The sequence below is a fragment of the Athene cunicularia genome, assembly GCF_003259725.1.
Source record: "Athene cunicularia isolate RWA chromosome 1 unlocalized genomic scaffold, athCun1 chr1_part2, whole genome shotgun sequence".
NCBI lineage: Eukaryota > Metazoa > Chordata > Aves > Strigiformes > Strigidae > Athene > Athene cunicularia.
Window position 1 is genome coordinate 69,467,926 of NW_020799092.1, and position 19,494 is coordinate 69,487,419.

General features: G+C 39.8%; 1 protein-coding gene across 1 annotated transcript in view; it reads left to right on the forward strand.

Moving 5' to 3' along the window:
* Positions 1–18,621, forward strand: part of RELN (reelin) — a 243,611-nt gene extending 224,990 nt beyond the window's left edge. Inside the window, exons 56-65 of the mRNA XM_026868008.1 lie at positions 279–521; positions 1,052–1,227; positions 2,816–2,889; positions 3,721–3,882; positions 4,228–4,385; positions 5,239–5,458; positions 6,463–6,660; positions 7,061–7,159; positions 12,209–12,214; positions 17,493–18,621. Of these exons, the coding sequence (XP_026723809.1) occupies positions 279–521; positions 1,052–1,227; positions 2,816–2,889; positions 3,721–3,882; positions 4,228–4,385; positions 5,239–5,458; positions 6,463–6,660; positions 7,061–7,159; positions 12,209–12,214; positions 17,493–17,589 (1,433 nt within the window). The 3' untranslated portion in view covers positions 17,590–18,621. The remainder of the gene's footprint in view (positions 1–278; positions 522–1,051; positions 1,228–2,815; positions 2,890–3,720; positions 3,883–4,227; positions 4,386–5,238; positions 5,459–6,462; positions 6,661–7,060; positions 7,160–12,208; positions 12,215–17,492) is intronic.
* The last annotated feature ends 873 nt before the right edge of the window (positions 18,622–19,494 follow it).

Here is a 19,494-nt window from a genome sequence, read left to right on the forward strand (position 1 = left end):
TTTCCCTATCTAAAATTTTCATCTGTTGCTCAGGAGTTTTCCATAATCCTCCTACCTGATTTCAGTAAGCAGTGACTTCCAGCCAATTTGATTCCTTTATACGATTACAAGATTATTCTTGCAATGAGTAACAGTTGCCAACTACCATTAGAAGTTAAGATTTGTCTATCAGAAAATCATAGCTATTATTTTTTATTTCCTATTATCTTCCTTTAACATTTTAGAAGATTCTACCATATGCTTGTTTTTATTACTAAACCTGCATCTTTTCATTCCAGGGATATCCTGGACTTTGCTTCATGAGATGGATTACCAAAAATACATCTCAGTCAGACATGACTACATCCTCCTCCCTGAACACGCTCTGACCAATACAACCCGCTTGCGCTGGTGGCAGCCTTTTACCATCAGCAACGGGATCGTGGTTTCAGGCCCTGAACGGGCACAGTGGGCTCTGGACAATATCCTGATTGGGGGAGCAGAGATCAACCCTAGCCAGCTGGTAGATACATTTGATGATGGTAAGACAGGCTGTGACAGCTAATCTTTTGTCTGGCATTATCTTATCTAAGATAAGCCCTGGGAGCTTGCATGCACATTTTTTCTTTTTTTTTTTAACTCTGCAGATTTTTCATTTTGTAGACTAATGTTGTTTATATGCCATTCATCATGCTACTAATAGGAGTGTGTAAATATATATATATACACATATATATTCAGTTATGTATATGTGTGTGTGCATATGTATATACCTATAAGAAAGGCAAAAATTTTTATTTCTGTCCAACTTATTTCATTTTAATTCTGGATAGTAAAGTTCTATTTAATCATATTTTTTTTAAGTACTATTATTTAAACATTTTAATTACCTCTCTGAAGCCGATGTTTTTATTATGTCTGTTAATAGCTTACTTACTGTGTGTCACAACAGATTGCATATATTTAGTGTTCACATCATGGAAGTACTTTATCTAGTGATTTTGTGGATTCATTACTAAGCCTGGATGTTTACCAAGACAACGCAGTAATTGTATTTAACTCATCTTAATAGAGGGCACATCTCATGAAGAAAACTGGAGTTTTTACCCTAATGCAGTCAGGACAGCAGGGTTCTGTGGAAATCCATCATTCCATCTCTACTGGCCAAATAAGAAAAAGGACAAAACACACAACATCCTGTCCTCCAGGGAGCTCATTATACAGCCAGGATACATGATGCAGTTTAAAGTAAGAAATGTTCTCTCTCTCCAAAGTAAAGTATGCAATGAAAAATCATCTACTGTGTCTCCAGAAATTATTCTTCTTCCAACTAGGATGCCTAGATGGATGAATAATTAATAATTACTTTTTATTAAATTTAAAGGAAATTCTGAAGTGTAAGTAATGGTAACCAGAGAGGTTGCATGAATGTTAAATGTCAAATTATTCCAACTGTCTTTATGCTTTGGGGGTTACTGAGAGGGATTTGAAGTCTAATCTCTTCTTCCTGAAATTACCGGATCATCAGATACAGTAGGTATTATCTTCTAAGTTGAGAATACACAGCATGCAGAGTACGTCATTTCCCCTAACTCATAAATAAGCAGAAAAAGCAAGGTAGAGGCAGGCTAGGGAGGAGTGGCGTATGGAAAACATAAAAGTACTCAAGTAGCAGTGCCCCTTCTACTTACTTGTGTCATGGCAAATGACCTAAATCATCAGAGAAACATTTCTGAATATTTTACTTTGTTTTAAGATAGTATCCTCCACTGGGCCAAAGGCAACATGTACCTGTTATACACATATGTTCTAGTCCCTTCCCAAGCACCTGGCTTATTAATATGAAAGAAGGGTTATCAAAATAGTCACACATTTTCTTGTTATGTCTTTTATCTTGCTCTTCTATTTGACAAGACAGTTCCAGAATTTTCCATCTTCCACTGATCAATATTTTCACTTTTTTCTCATCATCATTGACAGTTTTATATTGGCTAATATAAACCCTAAAGCACTGCTTCCCCCACTCATACAGCATGCCACCTTCAAAGAAATTTTATAAAAGAAGAGTCTGACATGCTTTTTACTAATGAATGCCAAGACCCCTCCAAGTTTCTTATTTTAGCCAGCCTATCATCTTTTTCCTCTATTTTAAGGCCAAAATTATGATAACACATCAGCATTTAATAGTCTGTATTACTAAACTCTCCTTGCAAAGTTTTTCTCTCTTGACTCCTCCTTTTCACCAGTCACAGCAAAGATTTTACTTCCAAATAAATTAGCTCTAGTGCATGGCCGCCATTTGGTTCTGAGGGTCTTAAAATTTAGCTTTTTGTTATCTTTTCAGTGCTGTACATTGGGTACTGCAATCTCTCCACTCTAATATGATAAAAATATATTTCTGTTTTCAAATATTCAGAATAATTCTGATCTTAAATTGGATTGACTTGAAGATTATATGCACATTTTATCATTATCAATTATAAATTTAATAGGCAAACACATAGTTAGATACTTCACTTTCTCAAATGCCAAGGAGCTACCACATCTTTATGTTTCAGAAACAATGTTTGTTTAGATATTTAATTTAAACTTTAGGAACTTAGTGTTAGGATTCTACTTGAAAGTAACAGTAGCAATGCAGTCAAATTCATTAAGTAAAAGCAGTATCTGAAGTACTGTATCTTTTGTTTTCCATCCACTTTTGATGGATTTTGACCAAGATCTAAGTTGGCAAAAAAAAAAAAAAAAAAAAAAAGAGAGAGAGCAGGACTTCATTATATATCACATTAAATGTCTACCTGACTTGTTACAGCAGCCAATTTTATTTGTGCTATAGATCGTGGTTGGCTGTGAGGCAACTTCTTGTGGGGACCTCCACTCTGTGATGCTGGAGTATACAAAGGATGCCAGGTAAATGACAGCAGAATGCATAGACATAACAAACAAACAAGTATGATATTAAAAACCTAGAGAGCTTTTATTTATTAAAGCAATTACTTGGCTGTTCATCTTGTAACAGGATCTGAACAAAGCGTGTGTGCAAGCACTGGGATTTGTCCACGTAACTTCTGTAAATTCTCTTTATAATTTATCCCAGATGTTGAGAGATTCATGGCATTGAGCTTGCAGTTACAGTCATGAGCATGCTCCTGTTAAAAATGTGCTTGCAGAAAAATACATTCACAGGAAACTTGGTTTAGTATACTACAGGACTATATATTTAGGACCAAGCTGTACTGAAGTGGGAGTTACTTAACTCCAAATTGGTCTTTAACTAGCAAACCATTAATAACACTGTCTCCTGTGCTGTAGCAGAGAAGTGCATTATAATTTGTAAAAGCGAAGGTATATTCTGTGCTCAAATGACTGTGGGTGAACATGGAGCAAATTCTATTGGGACTCTTCTGAACACTGTAAGAGAGAGACTAAGGAGCAGACTCCAAAAGAAATCCTTCTGTCATACCAGCCCAGAGAAGCTCTGGGTTGGACTCTGCTGTGTGTACCACCCCCAAGGCTTTCACAGCACTCAAGCCCGGTGCTGGAAAGTCCTCCCTGGCTGCACTGGTGCTTCAGCCTCTCTCCTCTTGTCTATTCGTGGCTACAGAGCGTGGTAATTATTGCTGACAATCTCTTGGGTTTGTTTAGTAAAACAGGCAATGCCATGACCATTAGAAATTATGTGTTTCCCTTTCATTACTCTTTCAGTTGTTCTAAAACATTTTGTTTGTTTGTTTCCTACAGGACAGACTCATGGCAGCTCGTGCAGACACACTGTCTTCCTTCCTCATCTAATAGCATTGGCTGCTCCCCATTTCAATTCCATGAAGCTACCATCTATAACTCTGTCAACAGCTCTATGTGGAGAAGAATAACTATCCAGCTGCCTGATCATGTCTCATCCAGGTAGGTTACTGAAAGGTCAGCTCACTGTGGACCTATAAAATGTCAGCTGTCTTGCTGGCACTGCTTGCTTGGAACAACTAGTGAACTGAAAAATGCTTCTTTATTGCTGGATTTAGATCTGATACATAATTAATGTTTTTCAGGAAGCTTTTTTGTTAATAGAACTGGCTACTGGAAATGATGTAGCAGCCACCCATTCAGGGTGGGTCTTTCCAGTTATTGAAGTCACAGCCAGTTCATACATCATTTTTCATTACATCTGCTGCTGGTGTATTTGAAAGTCACTGTACAGATGTGTTTATTGCTAGATATCATCATATGGTGTTTGGACTTTGATATTTGCAGTGCAACTCAGTTCAGGTGGATTCAGAAGGGAGAAGAACTAGAGAAACAAAGCTGGGCAATTGACCATGTGTACATCGGGGAAGCATGCCCTAAGCTCTGCAGTGGTCACGGATATTGCACAACTGGAGCCATTTGCATTTGTGATGAAGGATACCAAGGTTTCATTTATTTCTTTCTTATACATCTGCTACAGTCTAATTTAGCTCAAAATTAAACAAAAAGACAGTGAGGTTTCATGTCCAATTCCATTCATCACTGGAATGCTTGAGTAACAAATTCAAAATTAATAATTTGACAGAGCTGCAGATAATAGCTCTTCCCTCCCTTTATGCTTTCTGGATTGAGTCAGCAGTCTCTCAGTAGACTGTCTGGCACTGTCTGTAAAGCCCATTCAGCCTTCACTGAAGGCAGAACGTGGATGACTGCTTACCCAGAAATGGCTTCCACCCCTGTACTCCTTCCAAGGGTGCACCCACTTCCAGGGGATGTGTACATGGGATCCAGATGTTGGTGACAGGCATTTGTAAGGGACTCAGTTTTGTGCCCCATCAGGACAGAAGGTTCTGCTGTAATCCCTCAATGCAGCTAAGCACATGCCTAATGGTACCTGAGTGTCCTCATTAAATTGTAAGTACTTTGTGGGAGTGAAGCCAGTGTTTAATTTTTTCCAGGAGAGAGACTCATAACTTTCTAAGATCAGATTCCTTCCCTGTTTTAGACACAAGCAATTTGAGGTTTCTCGTATTGGCATCAATGCAAAATAGGAGAAACTGTACTGCAGTTCTTAATGTTATACTGCTGCAAAAAATAAGACTCACAGCCTCAGTTTTCTAAAAATTAAGGCTGTACAGCAATGTGCACATTATTCATGGATCTACTGAAATACATGCGGACTGTAGTCACACTGTATATTGGGCCACAACCTTGAATGGAATTACAATAAACTGTAACTCAATTTTCTCAATTCTTTTGATTTTTGTGTGTTTTATAACTTCCCTCTGTCATTTCTAGGTGATGACTGCTCTGTTTTTAGCCATGACCTCCCCAGTTATATTAAAGATAATTTTGAATCTGAAAGAGTCACTGAAATAAACTGGGAAACAATTCAGGGGGGAGTGATAGGGAATGGATGCGGGCAGCTGGCACCCTATGCCCACGGAGATTCACTCTATTTTAATGGATGTCAAATACGACAAGCTGTGACTAAGCCTCTGGATCTCACCCGAGCAAGGTAAGACTTTGAGTCTAAAACGCTCTTTGAGAAAGGAAACTCTTCATGTGTACGTGCAGCCATGTGAGCCAGTACTGATGAGAATGGACTGACCTGGCTGTACCATGCAGTCAGATGTGGCTGGCAGATAAACATGACGGTTGGCAAAATGCTTTGTGACTTCCATTTGGGAGATGGAGAGTGAGGAGGAAGCGATGTCAGATGAAAAGGTCAGATGTTTTCGTCATGCCCAACAGAGCACTGTCTAGTAAGCCAGCACTGACAATGAAGCTCTTGGCAAAGACTGGACACCAGACTGTCTGGATCAGTGCCTGATTTGATAAGACAAATCCCATGTTTGTATGTGCCTCCACGACAGTTATGACTAAAGATGCTATTAGTAATTACAGACTCATTTTCCTGTTTCAGTTGTCAAATAGAATTATATTCACCTGGCAATGAACAGGAGTATCTTTTTCATCTATGGAGCCTCTTTGGCCTTGGAAAAACAAATGCAACCAGCCTGTGCTGGCTCTTAACAGAGTGACAGCTTTCTGGACTGGTTTGTATTTAGTTGTCTAAAGCAAGATTAGGAACAGGATGAATCGGCAAATGGGCCAGATATAAATCAGGCTCTTCCTTTCTTATTTGAACACCCAGGTAGTATATGATAAATTTTTTAGGCACTTTATTTTATTCAAATTTTATTTGCCCTTTTTTAGATTTCATACACTTATTTGCATGTTTATATTGTTTACGTGTCTCAGTTTTGTGCAGATAGATTGTAAAATTGGATGTATTGCCTCCAGCAATATGGCAATATGTTATACATAGTAAACTATTACTTTGAAAGGGGAGCTGTGTTTTACAGTTGTGAGAACCGTTTCTTTTCCATATTAAAAGTAATGATTCTTGAGGATGCTCAAAGTTTTAATAAGGTAACTGAAATAAACCTGAAAATGTTATTGTTGCTGTTTGAATACTTTTTGCATATTGAAAATACCTTTTCTCTCTGTGTTTTACAGCAAAATCATGTTTGTTTTGCAAATTGGAAGTATTTCACAAACAGACAGTTGCAATACCAATCTGAGTGATCCTAACACTGTGGACAAGGCAGTGCTCCTCCAATACAGTGTAAATAATGGAATTACATGGCAAGTAATTGCACAGCATCAGCCAAAGGACTTTATACAAGCCCAAAGAGTGTCTTATAATGTTCCCCTGTGAGTACTCCGTCACATTTCATTACCTCTAAGTGCACAGATATATTTCTGCTAGTAAAGAATCTATCTTTGCATCACTGTGCAAGAAAAAAGGTTGATGAGAGGGTAAACAAAGAAGAATACTTAAGGGGACAGCTGATTAAGAAATTCCAGCCTAGTGTTTGTCAATATACTTGAAAGAAAAATGAAATTCTTGAAGATATGAGGAAAAAACAAAGTAATCCTCCTTATCTGTGTGCATTTTTCACCACTAAATGGTTTGCATGTACGGTGTGTTGATGATCAGGGATATAGAAATAATATTTTGACTTTCCTCTCAGTTCCTTTTGGGGGGTAGATAGGGATGTGCAAAATGCCCACAGCCTGGAGCTCTCACAGGCTTTTGTGTTTGTGATGACAGGGAGGCACGAATGAAAGGAGTCTTACTGCGCTGGTGGCAGCCCCGTCACAACGGAACAGGTCATGATCAGTGGGCTTTGGACCACGTAGAAGTCGTCCTGTGAGTATCAGCTTCACCTCATCCCACCCCATCTCAGAAAGCACTGAAATTCCTCCAGCATGGCATGAGTGTTAAGCTCAGTAAGAACCGTTGTGCCCCAGAGAAACCTTTGAGAACCAGTCTCTGCTAATGCTCTGCCCTGACTGCAACTGTCAGTGGTTAAGACACCATGAAATAAGTGGCACAGCAGGGGTATGTGTTGTGCATCATGAAAAAACACAGGAGGGAAAGCGGGGCTTTATCACGCCAAGTATTGGTGTGGTCCTGTAGTGCAGCAATGACTGTGAAAAATATATTGTGCTGGGACATAAGAAAGGATATTCCTGTTCAACGCTGTGCCACCACGTAAGGCTGATTTATATCCTCTTGAAGATACAGAACATTCTGCTGTATTGCTCTTTGCACAAAGTAATGTTGTTGTGCCTCTGAAAAATTTGCATTAGCAACTAATGCCTTATTCATTTCCTTTTTTTAGTAAGAAGGATACTGTTCAGAAACAGGGTTCACTATATCAGGTTCCTATGGTCTGAGCTCTATATCATCCCCTTGTCAAGATTTTACCAAGTAAAGTGTCTGCACCCTCCTGATTCTCCCATTCTTGAGATGGGTTTCACTGGAAGCTAACCCGTTTTTCCTGTGTTATGTCACAAAGAGATGACCTGCTTTTTCTCTAACAATTTAGTTCCAGTAGAAGTGAAATACTAGTGGCTTCACGGGCGGGAACTCATCGCTGACAGTGGTTGGCAGAGAGAGGCGTGCCTGCTCCATAGATAGGTTCAAACATTCCTTTTATTGAACAATTTAAAAACCAGTAATGAAGAAATTAGGCTTGGATAACCTCCAGACTGTGTAATTATAACCATGAGGTTTCTGAATTAGCAGAGACACTGCAAGTAATGTTTTGTAACAGTAGCAAAGTGAATTATCTGATTGCTAGTTAGACCCCTTCTTTCCACCGAGAAGCACCAGCTTGCATGGCACTCATATCAATCCCAAACCAAACTGGTCCCAACACTGAGTAACTGTACACGCTCTGCTGCTTTTACACACCTTGCTGGGCTCTGCTTCCATAACATTAAGCTTAAAACTTGAAGGAACAGAGGGATGAATGTGATTCCTGGTTTAATTAATGGCTGTCCAATGCTGCATCAGGAAAGATATGGAAGAGTATGAACCTGCAGGAGACTCACAGTGTTTAGGAAACCATGGAAAAGGGAACTGGTAGTTCTGAATATTCCCAAGTCTTTCTACCTTGCAATTAAAAAACAAACAAACAAACAAACAAACAAATTAAAATGAAAAAATCGGATCAGAGAAAAAAAAAAAAAAAAGCACAGTATTACCCATCAATCCAAGCATTGAATTAGGGGGTGTAAGTAGGAATAGGACAGATTATTTTAAAAAAGTGATTCTTAGGCTGAAATATGGACAACTTCCTTGACAATGAGATCTGCCATGCTGTAGACTAGACACACAACTTAAGTTGAGTGGTGACAAGTCAGTCATACGAGATATGGTATACTAGAATGGAGACAGCAATAGAAATGCTATAGCAACTAATCGCACCTTGATGAGAGAAGGAACCAGATGGGCTGGGCAGACAGTGCCTCCTCCCTTCTCTTCTTTTTCTCCTGTTAAAGAACTTTAAGGTTCTTCTGAATATTGGCCAAAATATCAGGCTAGAGACAGAGAGTTTCCACCCTGTTCAAGCAACACCTGGTACAACCCACAGAGGAAGACAGACCAAACCAGACAGATTTCTCCTTACCAAGTACTGTGAAATGCAGCGCCATGGCAGCATATTTCCCAAAGGCCATACGTGGAGTTCCAGACCCTGCTAACTACAGCACGTGAAACGTGCTGCTCTCAGGAAAGGCAGAAATACATGCTGTGGCGCATCTGGTTCATATGCTGGCATGTGCTCAGACCTGGCAGGTGGCTTCAACCCCTCTGTTTTGTTCTAGCTGCACCTTCTAATTCAACAAAATATTCTGTAGGTCTCTTAAATTTCATTTGCAGGTAATCCACAAAGGGTTCAATAAAGCCTTTGGGAGGCTTTCTGAAAGGAGGCACACAGATCCTTGTCAATAGATACTCTCACCTGGCTTTTCCTTTAGTTCTGCTATTTCACGTGGCCATCTCACACCGGTCACTTTAACCCCAGCACTTCAGTTCCTTCACCTGTAAAATGATGAAGACAGTCATTTCCATGGTGTGCTTCCAGGCATAGAGAAGGGAACCTGCATCAGTGTCTGTTAGCACTGACCCTGGATGATGCTGCACACACCAGGGCTACCAGGATTCACACAAAGAATACTAGGGGTAGGACTTAGCTTTAATTCTTAATATTCCTTTGTTTTCCAATGAAGGGCACAGAAACCCTGCCCACCCCTTGGGAGAGCAAGCCACCTTGCCCAGGCAGCTTTCCAGCAAGAGACAAGGAGGCAGCATGCCTCAGGTGCTCTGCCCTCCCACTAAGACTGCCAAAAGAGAGCTCTGTGGGCCATAGCCACCCCAAGGCTCTCTGACATGGCTGCAGAGAGGCATGGCCTGAACTAAAACCATTCACCAGGGTGCTGTAACTACATCTTCCCATTAATTCTATTGGGAGTCACTAGCAAATCAGTAGGCTTCTGCCTGGCTTATCCCAAAGCTGAGATACCTTTGGAAACACCTGTGTCTCCTAAATTGGAAGTAATTCCTGTTGGCACTCTGACCTTGTCTCATAAAGCCATGAACATCCCTGGCTACAGGACCATGTTGATGGTCTGTGTCTAACACAGTCTGTGCTCAGTCCTTTTATACCCCTGCACTCCATCACCCACCTGACTGAGACTCCATACACCTCTCTGGGAACCATCAAAATTATCCTCACTGGCCCTGGTTTAAGTCCTAGATTTTCATGTCTGTTTGTGGTCTGCATACTCATGTTGACACAGCAGACAAGTCTCCAGCCTATGAGTTTTTACAGCAAGAAGCTGACCTATGCTAGAAGGTGTGGTTTGGGACATACAGAAATTCCTGGCTTTTCACACATTTCATCTTGTGTTTCCTCTACTACCCTGTGGGCTGACAAAGAGATCTGATTTTCCCAAATGCCCTAGGTGTTGGCTTGGCTGCCTGCACCCCCAGGTGCACACCTCGGTGCTGTGCCAGCTCTTCCTCAGCCCACAGGCAAGTGAGCCACACTCTCCTTGAGTAGACTAAGGGCTGGAGTAAGAGGACAAACGGGGAAAGCACCTGCCAGCAGGGAGAGCTGATCTGTAGGGATGTAGCACAACCAAGGATTTTCTTGATTTATTTCCCATCCAACATGAAGGATGTCCTCGTGCCTCCTTACAGGGCTCACCCCAGGGACAAATCTGTGAACACCTGCTTTCATGGCTCAACTCTTCGCAGCAATCCAAAGATTTGAAATTAATTCTGTCACAGGCCCAGCTGCCAAGTCATAGTGCAGATACCACTTACAGCTGATGCACAGCCAGGGTCACTCTCTGTTCAGTCCAATTGATTTCTGAGTCAAGGGCCATCATCCTCTCACCAGCAAACATGTTTTCAGGGTCCAATTTCTTTGTTTCCTTTGCTCCCAAAATATTTTGCTGGGGCAAAAATTAACCTGCAGATTATATGTGCATACAAAATACCTGGCAGTGATAAGAAAGGCCACTGATGGATGCTTTTCTATGTTACTTAAAATCATTTCACTTTTGAATGAATTATCTGAACTACTCATTAAAACATAGTATCATTAAGACTGCACATGGTGCTTAAACTGAGCACCTCTTTCAAACAGGTGAAACACAATACCTGCTTTGACTATGTTATACGTTAAATTGATCTTGCCAACTAACTGCTTGCCAACTTATTTTAACAATGCTTGATGTCTCTGCTGTGGTGGAGAGAGGATACTAGTTGGCAAGTTCTCCAGTCCCTTTTAAAGCTAGTGCCAATTATTCCTTGTTAGTGCAGCATTTTTTCTCTCCATTTGTAAAGAAAGCTTTAGGCACAACTCTCACATGTTCTATGTGGCTCTTCTTAGGATAAAAAAATTTTTTACCCTAGACTTAAGACAAGGTATTTTTCTGTGCCCCTGTACCTCTGCCCTAAGAAGAGCCCATGTCCAACTCTGCATTTCATTTGCACATTGTTCCTCTCTGGAAGCACAGCTCTCAGCCTGTCTGCTGCACAGATACCATGCACCTTTTTGCATGTGCACTTGGAACTGCCATTTCTTTGTGTACAGGGCAGGCCCTCACGGAACTCTCACAAACTCAATTCTGGTCAAAGGTATTGAGAACTAAAGGATAATGATAAGATGAACACTAAGGGTCTGATGTTGCTTTCTTTGCACCCCAAAACTCAGTATGTGATCCAAAGGAATTTGAGTTGTGCAAGGAATGCAAGAAATCTTATCCCCACCTACTATTTTATGGTTAACTGTTGGATTACAGAATGACTCCCTCCATAGCCATTACTCCATGCTCTTCATTGTCAAGATATTCTCACATTTTTGGCACAAATGATTTAGTAAGAAGCTATGTTGCATCTGATGCAAACAATGTTTATCCTTATTTTGCAACATTAAAATACAAATTATATATTCTACCTCTAACAAGGAGTGCTCACGTGGAAAAGCATTTTCATCTGCTTCATTTTTTTAGTAAAAAGCAATGATTTGAAAAATGCATTTAAATTAAAGTATCAGCATATTTATAATAAAGAACACAAATAGTTCAAACATTAGGTAATTATCTGAATATTCATAACATTTATGCCAAATTTAATATGATGCAGTTTGTGCTTTTATGACATTTTTATTATGTTTCTAAAAAGTGCATGCTGAATTTTATAGAAAATAAAAATATAAATATTGATTTGAAGTATCAGGAAATAATTTGTTCAATTTTTATTTTCAAAAGAGATGAAAAGTCCTATATTGCCTCTAAACCTCATCAGGGTTTTATGACTAATCACAGTGCTGCATGCATTGAAAGGCATTTTCTAACTTGTGTTGTATTTCATTGTTTGCTGTCATTGGTTTTACACTAGAATAAGGTAAGTACTTTCCCTGAATCAATATCAGATGTACATTTCTGTTAAAGCTACAGCTCCTTCACGGAGTTTTGTCAGTGATGGGTTGGTGGAAAATCATTTGTACTCTGACATGTGTCACGTAGCTCCTGAGGGCCCTGTTCCTGCAGCTCTTCCCCAGGGAGCACTGGGGGAAGTTAAACTTAGCAGAAAGCATGCAGCAGCTCAGCCCATACCACAGTGGGAATTTCACTGAGCCTTCAGCGAGAAGGACTTCTCCTTCTCCTGTGGTGCAATGAGACCTGCCAATGGAGAGCACCTAGCACATTGCATGGGCGACCTCTCAACTCCAAAGAGGAATTCCCACTTTCTCCGTAATTAATGACCACAGAGCTCAAGCCACAGCCAGGTAGTGTATGTCAGTGAATCTGCACAGTGGCCCTCAGACACACAGCAAGTGTCTCCCCGGGTAGTTGTTTTGTTTCTTGTAACTCTGCTGCTTTGTGCTGTCACAGTTAATAGATACCACTAACCAACATAGTTACTGAGCTCTGGGTTCAAATCTTGACCTCACCAAAGCCAAAGAACATGTGTCATTGATATGGGCCATCAGGACTCCAGTCAGAGCACATCACTTTTCTTATTATAGTACCTTCCAAGAAAGCATTTGTAATTCAGCCTCAGAATTTACCCCAAGCCTAGTCCTGAGAGGCATGCCTTTGCTGTTTCCTAAGGCTTCGTTCATGTTCATTTTGTTATCCAAATATTTTTGTTTCTATTTGGTTCCTACTGTGTCCTGTCAATTAAAAACATGGAAATAATGAACGATATTAGTATCTACTAGGTTTTTTACTGCATATTTTCATTCCATTTAGCTATGTTCTATTTTCATAAATTTTAAACTTCAGACTTGTAGTTCAAACTGTGCTTTAGGAAGCATGCAATAACCAGAATGCTTTATTAAAGACTAAAGACCCAGAGTGACTCCTTCGCATAAATTGCTTCACTGTAGGTATTTATTGAACATGCCCTAGACAGAATTTTGTTCTTATGTATTGTCTGCATATTGTTTTCATCTAACTAGTATAACTCCAGTGACTTCACTGGAACGTTATTTAGGGTTTCCTACACAAACTGGAGGACTGTTATCTTCTATTTATTTTTTACTAATGCACTCAAAACTGTTGAACAAATTACACAGTAGTTGCTCCTATTAATTGCTTTTTTGCTGCTTGCTCCATAAGCAATATACAGATAATTATTTTGGATCTGTACTTTTCTGATTTACTGATGGTTCAGTGAATGCACAGAAAAAGCAGAAGGCTCAGGAGATGCTGACCTGTTCATTACACACTTGCAAAGCAGCCTTCAGGTTGCCAGTGATATCCAAACAAAAATTCCCTCCACACCCTCCATTATGGAAGGGGTGTCTATTCATAATATAGTTTGATGCTGCCTGGCATACTTTGGGTACGCTAAACAACAAAACAACTGCAGAATAATGGTAAATCCTTCTATCAGTCTATAAAAATAGAAATTAAATTTGTTATTAATAGTATTGAAAGCATTCTTAAATCCACGAAATGCAAGAAATGCCTAATTATTCCTGCAAATTATATTACATAATTCTTATCGTGATCCTATAGAGCGCTATTGATCACTCTTATACAGTGCTTGCCTTCTACCAATATATAAAATTAATTCAGAGAAATAAATATAGACCTGCTCTGACTTTATGCATACCAGACTATACATATTATACAATATGATACGATGCTATAATACATAGGGTACACATATTTACCTGTAGCAAGAGTGAAAATGACGCTGGTTTCTATAGCAAGCATACAGTTTTTATGTGGCATCCAACTAGTAGTTGGAAAGTCTATCGTAGACACTGGCGAGGACAAGTTTGAACCATGTCAGTGCAAGTGAAGAAAATAACCATTTAGTTCTTGAGAATTTAGATTTCTCTCATTTTTCACACACTTTACTGCTCTGGTGTTCAGTGTAAGACATAAAGATATGTTTCTCTGTAAATTCTTGATCATCTTATAAAATAACAGAACAGAATGATATACATAAAAAAATAAGTAAATCTCTTTTAAGTTATTAGGTAACCCTTTCTTTGTTGCTTTTTTCAGTTCTTTCTTTTCTTTTCTTTTTGTTGTTTTTTTTTTTCTTTGTTCATTGTTTTCAACATCTTCATCATAATTTTAAGTCCAGATACAAAAGGGTTAGGCACTGAAGTGAAACAGAGGGCAGTTGCACATAGCAGTGTGCAAAACAAGTCCTGAAAATCTCTGCTGAGCTGTGGCTGAATGTGAGCAGACCAAAGGCAAGAGGGAGATGGGGGAACACAAAGGTCCCTGGGCTAAAGACTGTAGCTCAGCATGTACACCTTCTGTCCAAGTCTTGCCCAAGCTGAGGGTCTCACAGCCAAGCTCAGTCCTAAACTTAACCAGGTCCAGAAATGGCATTTTTTTCAGCCAAACACATCGACAGGCTCTGTTTGGTGCCATGTACCAAGAGCGATGCCCCACAAAGTCGGGCTGTGTTTTCTCCCAGGACCTTCTCTACTGTATTTTGGCTGCAGAGTAGCCTTCTCCCAGCAGATAGGTGCTCCATCCTCACTTCACGGTTAGGATGCTCTCCTGAGAGGCAGGATGTCACCTTGAAGGCCCTGTGTCTAAAGAACCACCCACTTCCCAGGCAATGGGAATTAAAGGGAAGAAAGATTAAGACCTCCTTCAAGCCTTGTAACCAATGGCAGCCACTTTCAGAAGTGGGTTCAGGGTCATGATTTCCCTCCTGCCTTCCTCAGTGAGGCACTCAGCACTGGAGTGAGGGTGATGTTCCACTGAGATGACTACAGCACCAGAATAAAGACTGATCTTCAAAGCTTCTTTGCACTTGAGCTACCAAGTGGCATTAACATTATATAAACTCACCACTGTCACTCTCTCACACAAAACTCTTACAGATCAGCACAGATCTTTCTTTTTCACTTGAAGAAGTCAGGTGAAAGTCAGGACAAGTCAACCTCAAACATGAACCCCTCTCTCAATTGCCAAATACTCTAGAGCTCTGCCTTACTGTTAGAGTGCCAAAAGCTGTACCAAGTCTAGACTGTTTGCTTTCATTGTCACCAAGAGCTGGACTTTGTTTCATTCTTGCATGTACATAGCAGTGGCAAAACAAACCAAAAAAAAAGTCTCAAAGCCTTGGAAAACCAGTCAGGAAGTGACTTGGAATTGATTAGGGGTTTATAATCTAGATTTTGACACAACTGCTTTTCTTCAAGTTAGTCAATCATGTTCTAGATTAGCTGTTGAAAAGTGTATAACTTTGTTATACAGGGTTTTTTAGATTAAATTGCATACTACAGCAAAAGCTATCATTGCCTATGGAGGACCATATGTATTTTGCAAAGCATGCAATTATTCCTTTTTCCTAAGGGCCACATTCACTAAAACTAAGCTTATGCACTACAGAGAGAAGTATGACTGATTACAGTATGAGTATATACTTCTTACAGAGAAAACTCACAAGTGAAAACCTGCCTTGCACACACAAATGGGAGATTTGAGAGTAATGTCTACTGCAGGCCTCTACTTCACAGATCACCTTTAAAATCTGATAGACTTCTTGGTTTGGAAGCTCCTGGTAATATCCAGTCCCTTGGAGTAGAGATGCTTAAGTCAGGCATCCTTTTCCCACTGCAAGATGAAGCTAGAAAGCAGAAGAACCTAAGTAAGCATGAAGGATTAGGAGAGGGAGTCAGAAATTAGCCCAGAACTTCACAGATTCACTATGATTTTGCAGCTTCTTTCCCCTGAAACCAAAAGAAAATTTGGTGTCACAGTCACCAGCAGTTCCTCCTTACGCTTTTTGGAGTTGTCCATGGTGTCTGCATAGTTAATGGTGTGCTCTGATCTTTTAAAGAAACTGCATCATCTGACTGCATCAATGGGAGTATCCTGTATGCCACTTTTCCATGTGGAGAAAGGAGGTCAGGTGGCTCTAAAAACTAGAATCTGGAAGCAGTATGCGATACTATTTTTATTTTTAAAAGTAGTTCTCCAATCAGAAGGTCTTTCCCATGCCCTAGGACTCTACAGTGCAGAGTATAAGTCACTGCCTCTCTTATAGCAACATCTCAGCTGCTTTAAACATTAGTCTGGTGAAGTGTACTGCAAGTTGTAGATCTAAGAGGAGAGACATCCTTTACTGGAACTTAAGAATACACAAACCTTTTAATTCCCATGTAATTCTGAGCACAGTCTGGCTGTAGATCTATGTAGACCTGTATTTGTGTGCATTGCACTAGAGGCTTGGATATGTATGTAAACAGACCAAAGTACAACCAGATGGAGCACTGTGGATGTTCTGCAGTCCTCTGCCACAGCAGAGGCAGTAAGATGTCAAAGGTCTGTGGTGCTGCACAAGCAGTTCTCTCCAAGGTGTATGCAAGTCTGTATAGGCCATAGTAGACTGACAAGGATGCAGCACATATGTCACAGCTCCATTTCCAAATCTGCTGAAATTTGGAAACTGAAAGTGGGATCCAGCCCTTAGGAGTTAGATGGGTTTCAGGTACTAGCTGTCTTGTCCACCACTGCCCTCTCATGGTTCTTTCTTCCCTCAGTGGGAGAAGTAGAAATCTTCGTTGGGTAGGATGAGTCTTGTCCTCCAGGTGGGTCTTCTGAACAAGTGTCCTTTCTTCAATTAGGCTGTAGTCAGGCTGTCTCTTGCCTGATCTCCCAGATGTGATGATTATATTTGTTATTTCCCAGACTTTTCTTCAGTATTGCATGGGAGTGTATAGTCTGCATTAAGTCTGCATAAAACTGTTGTACTTTACTTCCTATATGGTAAAAGTGGCAGATAATGAAATGGAGTAAAGCTTTTCTTGTTCTCAAGATAAAGCAGTTAATGACTGAAGCCAGAAGGATAACTGAAGTATAAAGCCACTGTAGAGAAATGCCCTGTATTGAGAGGGTATGATGTGCATACCGCTTTAGTGAATCTGGCCCTAGGCAGCACAAGTTTTCATTAGCTGAAAGATCTTAACCTTTCCCTAAGATCATGAATTGTAAATAAATGTAAAGTGGGACAGATTCTCAATGACCTTGTACCTTGCTGTTGTACAAAGCGTGCACGTCACAGCTTTACACAGGCCTGAAAGGTCATGCAAGGACAAAGAAGAATCTGTCCCACTAGCTCACTGCTCCAGAATAATTTAAAGTACATATAAAAGAAACTGACATGCTTCTCTTCCTCCACCCTTTGATTTTAACAGCACTCGCAAACAAAATTACATGATGAATTTTTCACGGCAACATGGGCTCAGGCATTTCTACAACAGAAGACGAAGGTCACTTAGACGATATCCATGAAGAAACGAGAAATTTATATTTTTTCCTCCCAACATGTGATGTGTTGCTTTCCATTCTTTAAATCTAGCACTGCATCTGGTATCAGGACTTTTCTGCAACTGGCTTGATGAATAATGCAAGCCTTTCTCAAGACAGAGTGTACACCACTTTTTCGCACTGTGAACTAATGAGAAGTGACTTATTTTCTCATAGGTAAATGTTTTAATGTTGATGTGTCTGTGAAAATTGTGATCTGTTGTAATATCAGTTACAGTGGCAGTATTGGAAGTAAGCAACTAATCTGTTTAACATGAAAAAAGTTTAAGCACAAAGACTTTTCAGATTTTATGTTTAAAAAAACCTACATACTAAGTACAGAATTTAACATTTTTTGTCACATAGGTATTTAAGTGCACTGTATTTCAGCTGTGTCATTTTATATGATTAAGTTATCATTGTTTGTCCTCTTTGTATTCTCCTCTACAATATGACACATTGGCACTGTATTTACTTGTTTTGTTGTTGTAATATTTTTGCTGCTGATTTTTGGGCTATTTACCTTCTGACAAAATGTATTAAAAAAAAATCAAAGTACCTAATCAAGAAGATAATTGCAAAAGTAGTTGTAAAGGCATTGATATCCTTTGGTCTTATTCTTTGATATGTCTGTTGGTTAGCATTGTTTTGTGGATAAAAAAAGAATGCTTGACATTAAACCTTTTTCTACTAAGGAGTTGTGGATAAAGCCCCATAAAGAAGTTCCCAGTTCCCTGTCTAAATGTAGTCAGTTCTCTACAACTGATTTACTTACAGTAACTGCCATTTGGTGTCTGTAGTAATGAAGTGATTTGTAAACAGTGAATGTTTCATCGTGTTCTCTTTGGTGTTTGTTTCTATTGCGGGTCATGTTTGTATCTTCTGATAAAGTTGTATCTACACCAGCAACGTTATAATGCCCCTATAGCCCTAAACTGTCCATTATCATAAATAAAATGCTTCACTTTATGGTGAACCAAGCTAAAGATCCATGCTTCAATAAAAATGTCAACAAAGGATTCTGATGTTAGACTTTTCAAGCCATGAAGGCTTTATGTGAAATCATAAACCAAATTCTTTCACTAAATACCTAGATTCCAATACAAATATCAATGGTATTTTCTAATATTTAGTACATCACACTTAACAGCACTTAGCAAGTAACACAAACCAAGAGGTCTTCCCAGTCCCACCTGTGGGCATAATATCATCGTTGGAACAGGTACTGGTGCAAGGAATGAAACAGGACCATGGACCAATGCACATTCTCACTTGACTTTATCTGCAAACCCAATATTCAATGTGCAAATTGGGGTTTGCAAGCTCTGAGGACCACTGTGTAGCACATAAGGAACCTGGTTCAAAACAAATAAATTTGTTAGTTCTTAGAATCACAGAATCATTTAGATTGGAAAAGACCCATAAGATCATCAAGTCCCACCTTAAAGCTAACGCTGGCAAGTCCACCCCCAAGCCATGTCCCTATGCACCACATCTACACATCTTTTAAACACCTCCAGGGACGGTGACTCAACCACTTCTCTGGGCAGCCTGTTCCATGCTTGACAATCCTTTCAGTGAAGAAATTTTTCTTAATATCCAATCTAAACCTCCCCTGGCATAACTGGAGGCCATTTCCTCTTGTCCTATCACTTGTTACTTGGGAAAAGATACCACCATACATCTTGCTACAACCTCCTTTCAGGTAGTTGTAGCAAGCGATAAGGTCTCCCCTGAGGGTCTGTTTCTCCAGGCTAAACAACCCCAGTTTCCTCAGCTGCTCCTCATCAGAGAGAATTATCATATATACTTGCTATGCTTTTACATCATGTACCTCTGCTTCTGGCACTGTACCAGTCTGAACCAGAATGGTGTTTGTTACACATCCAT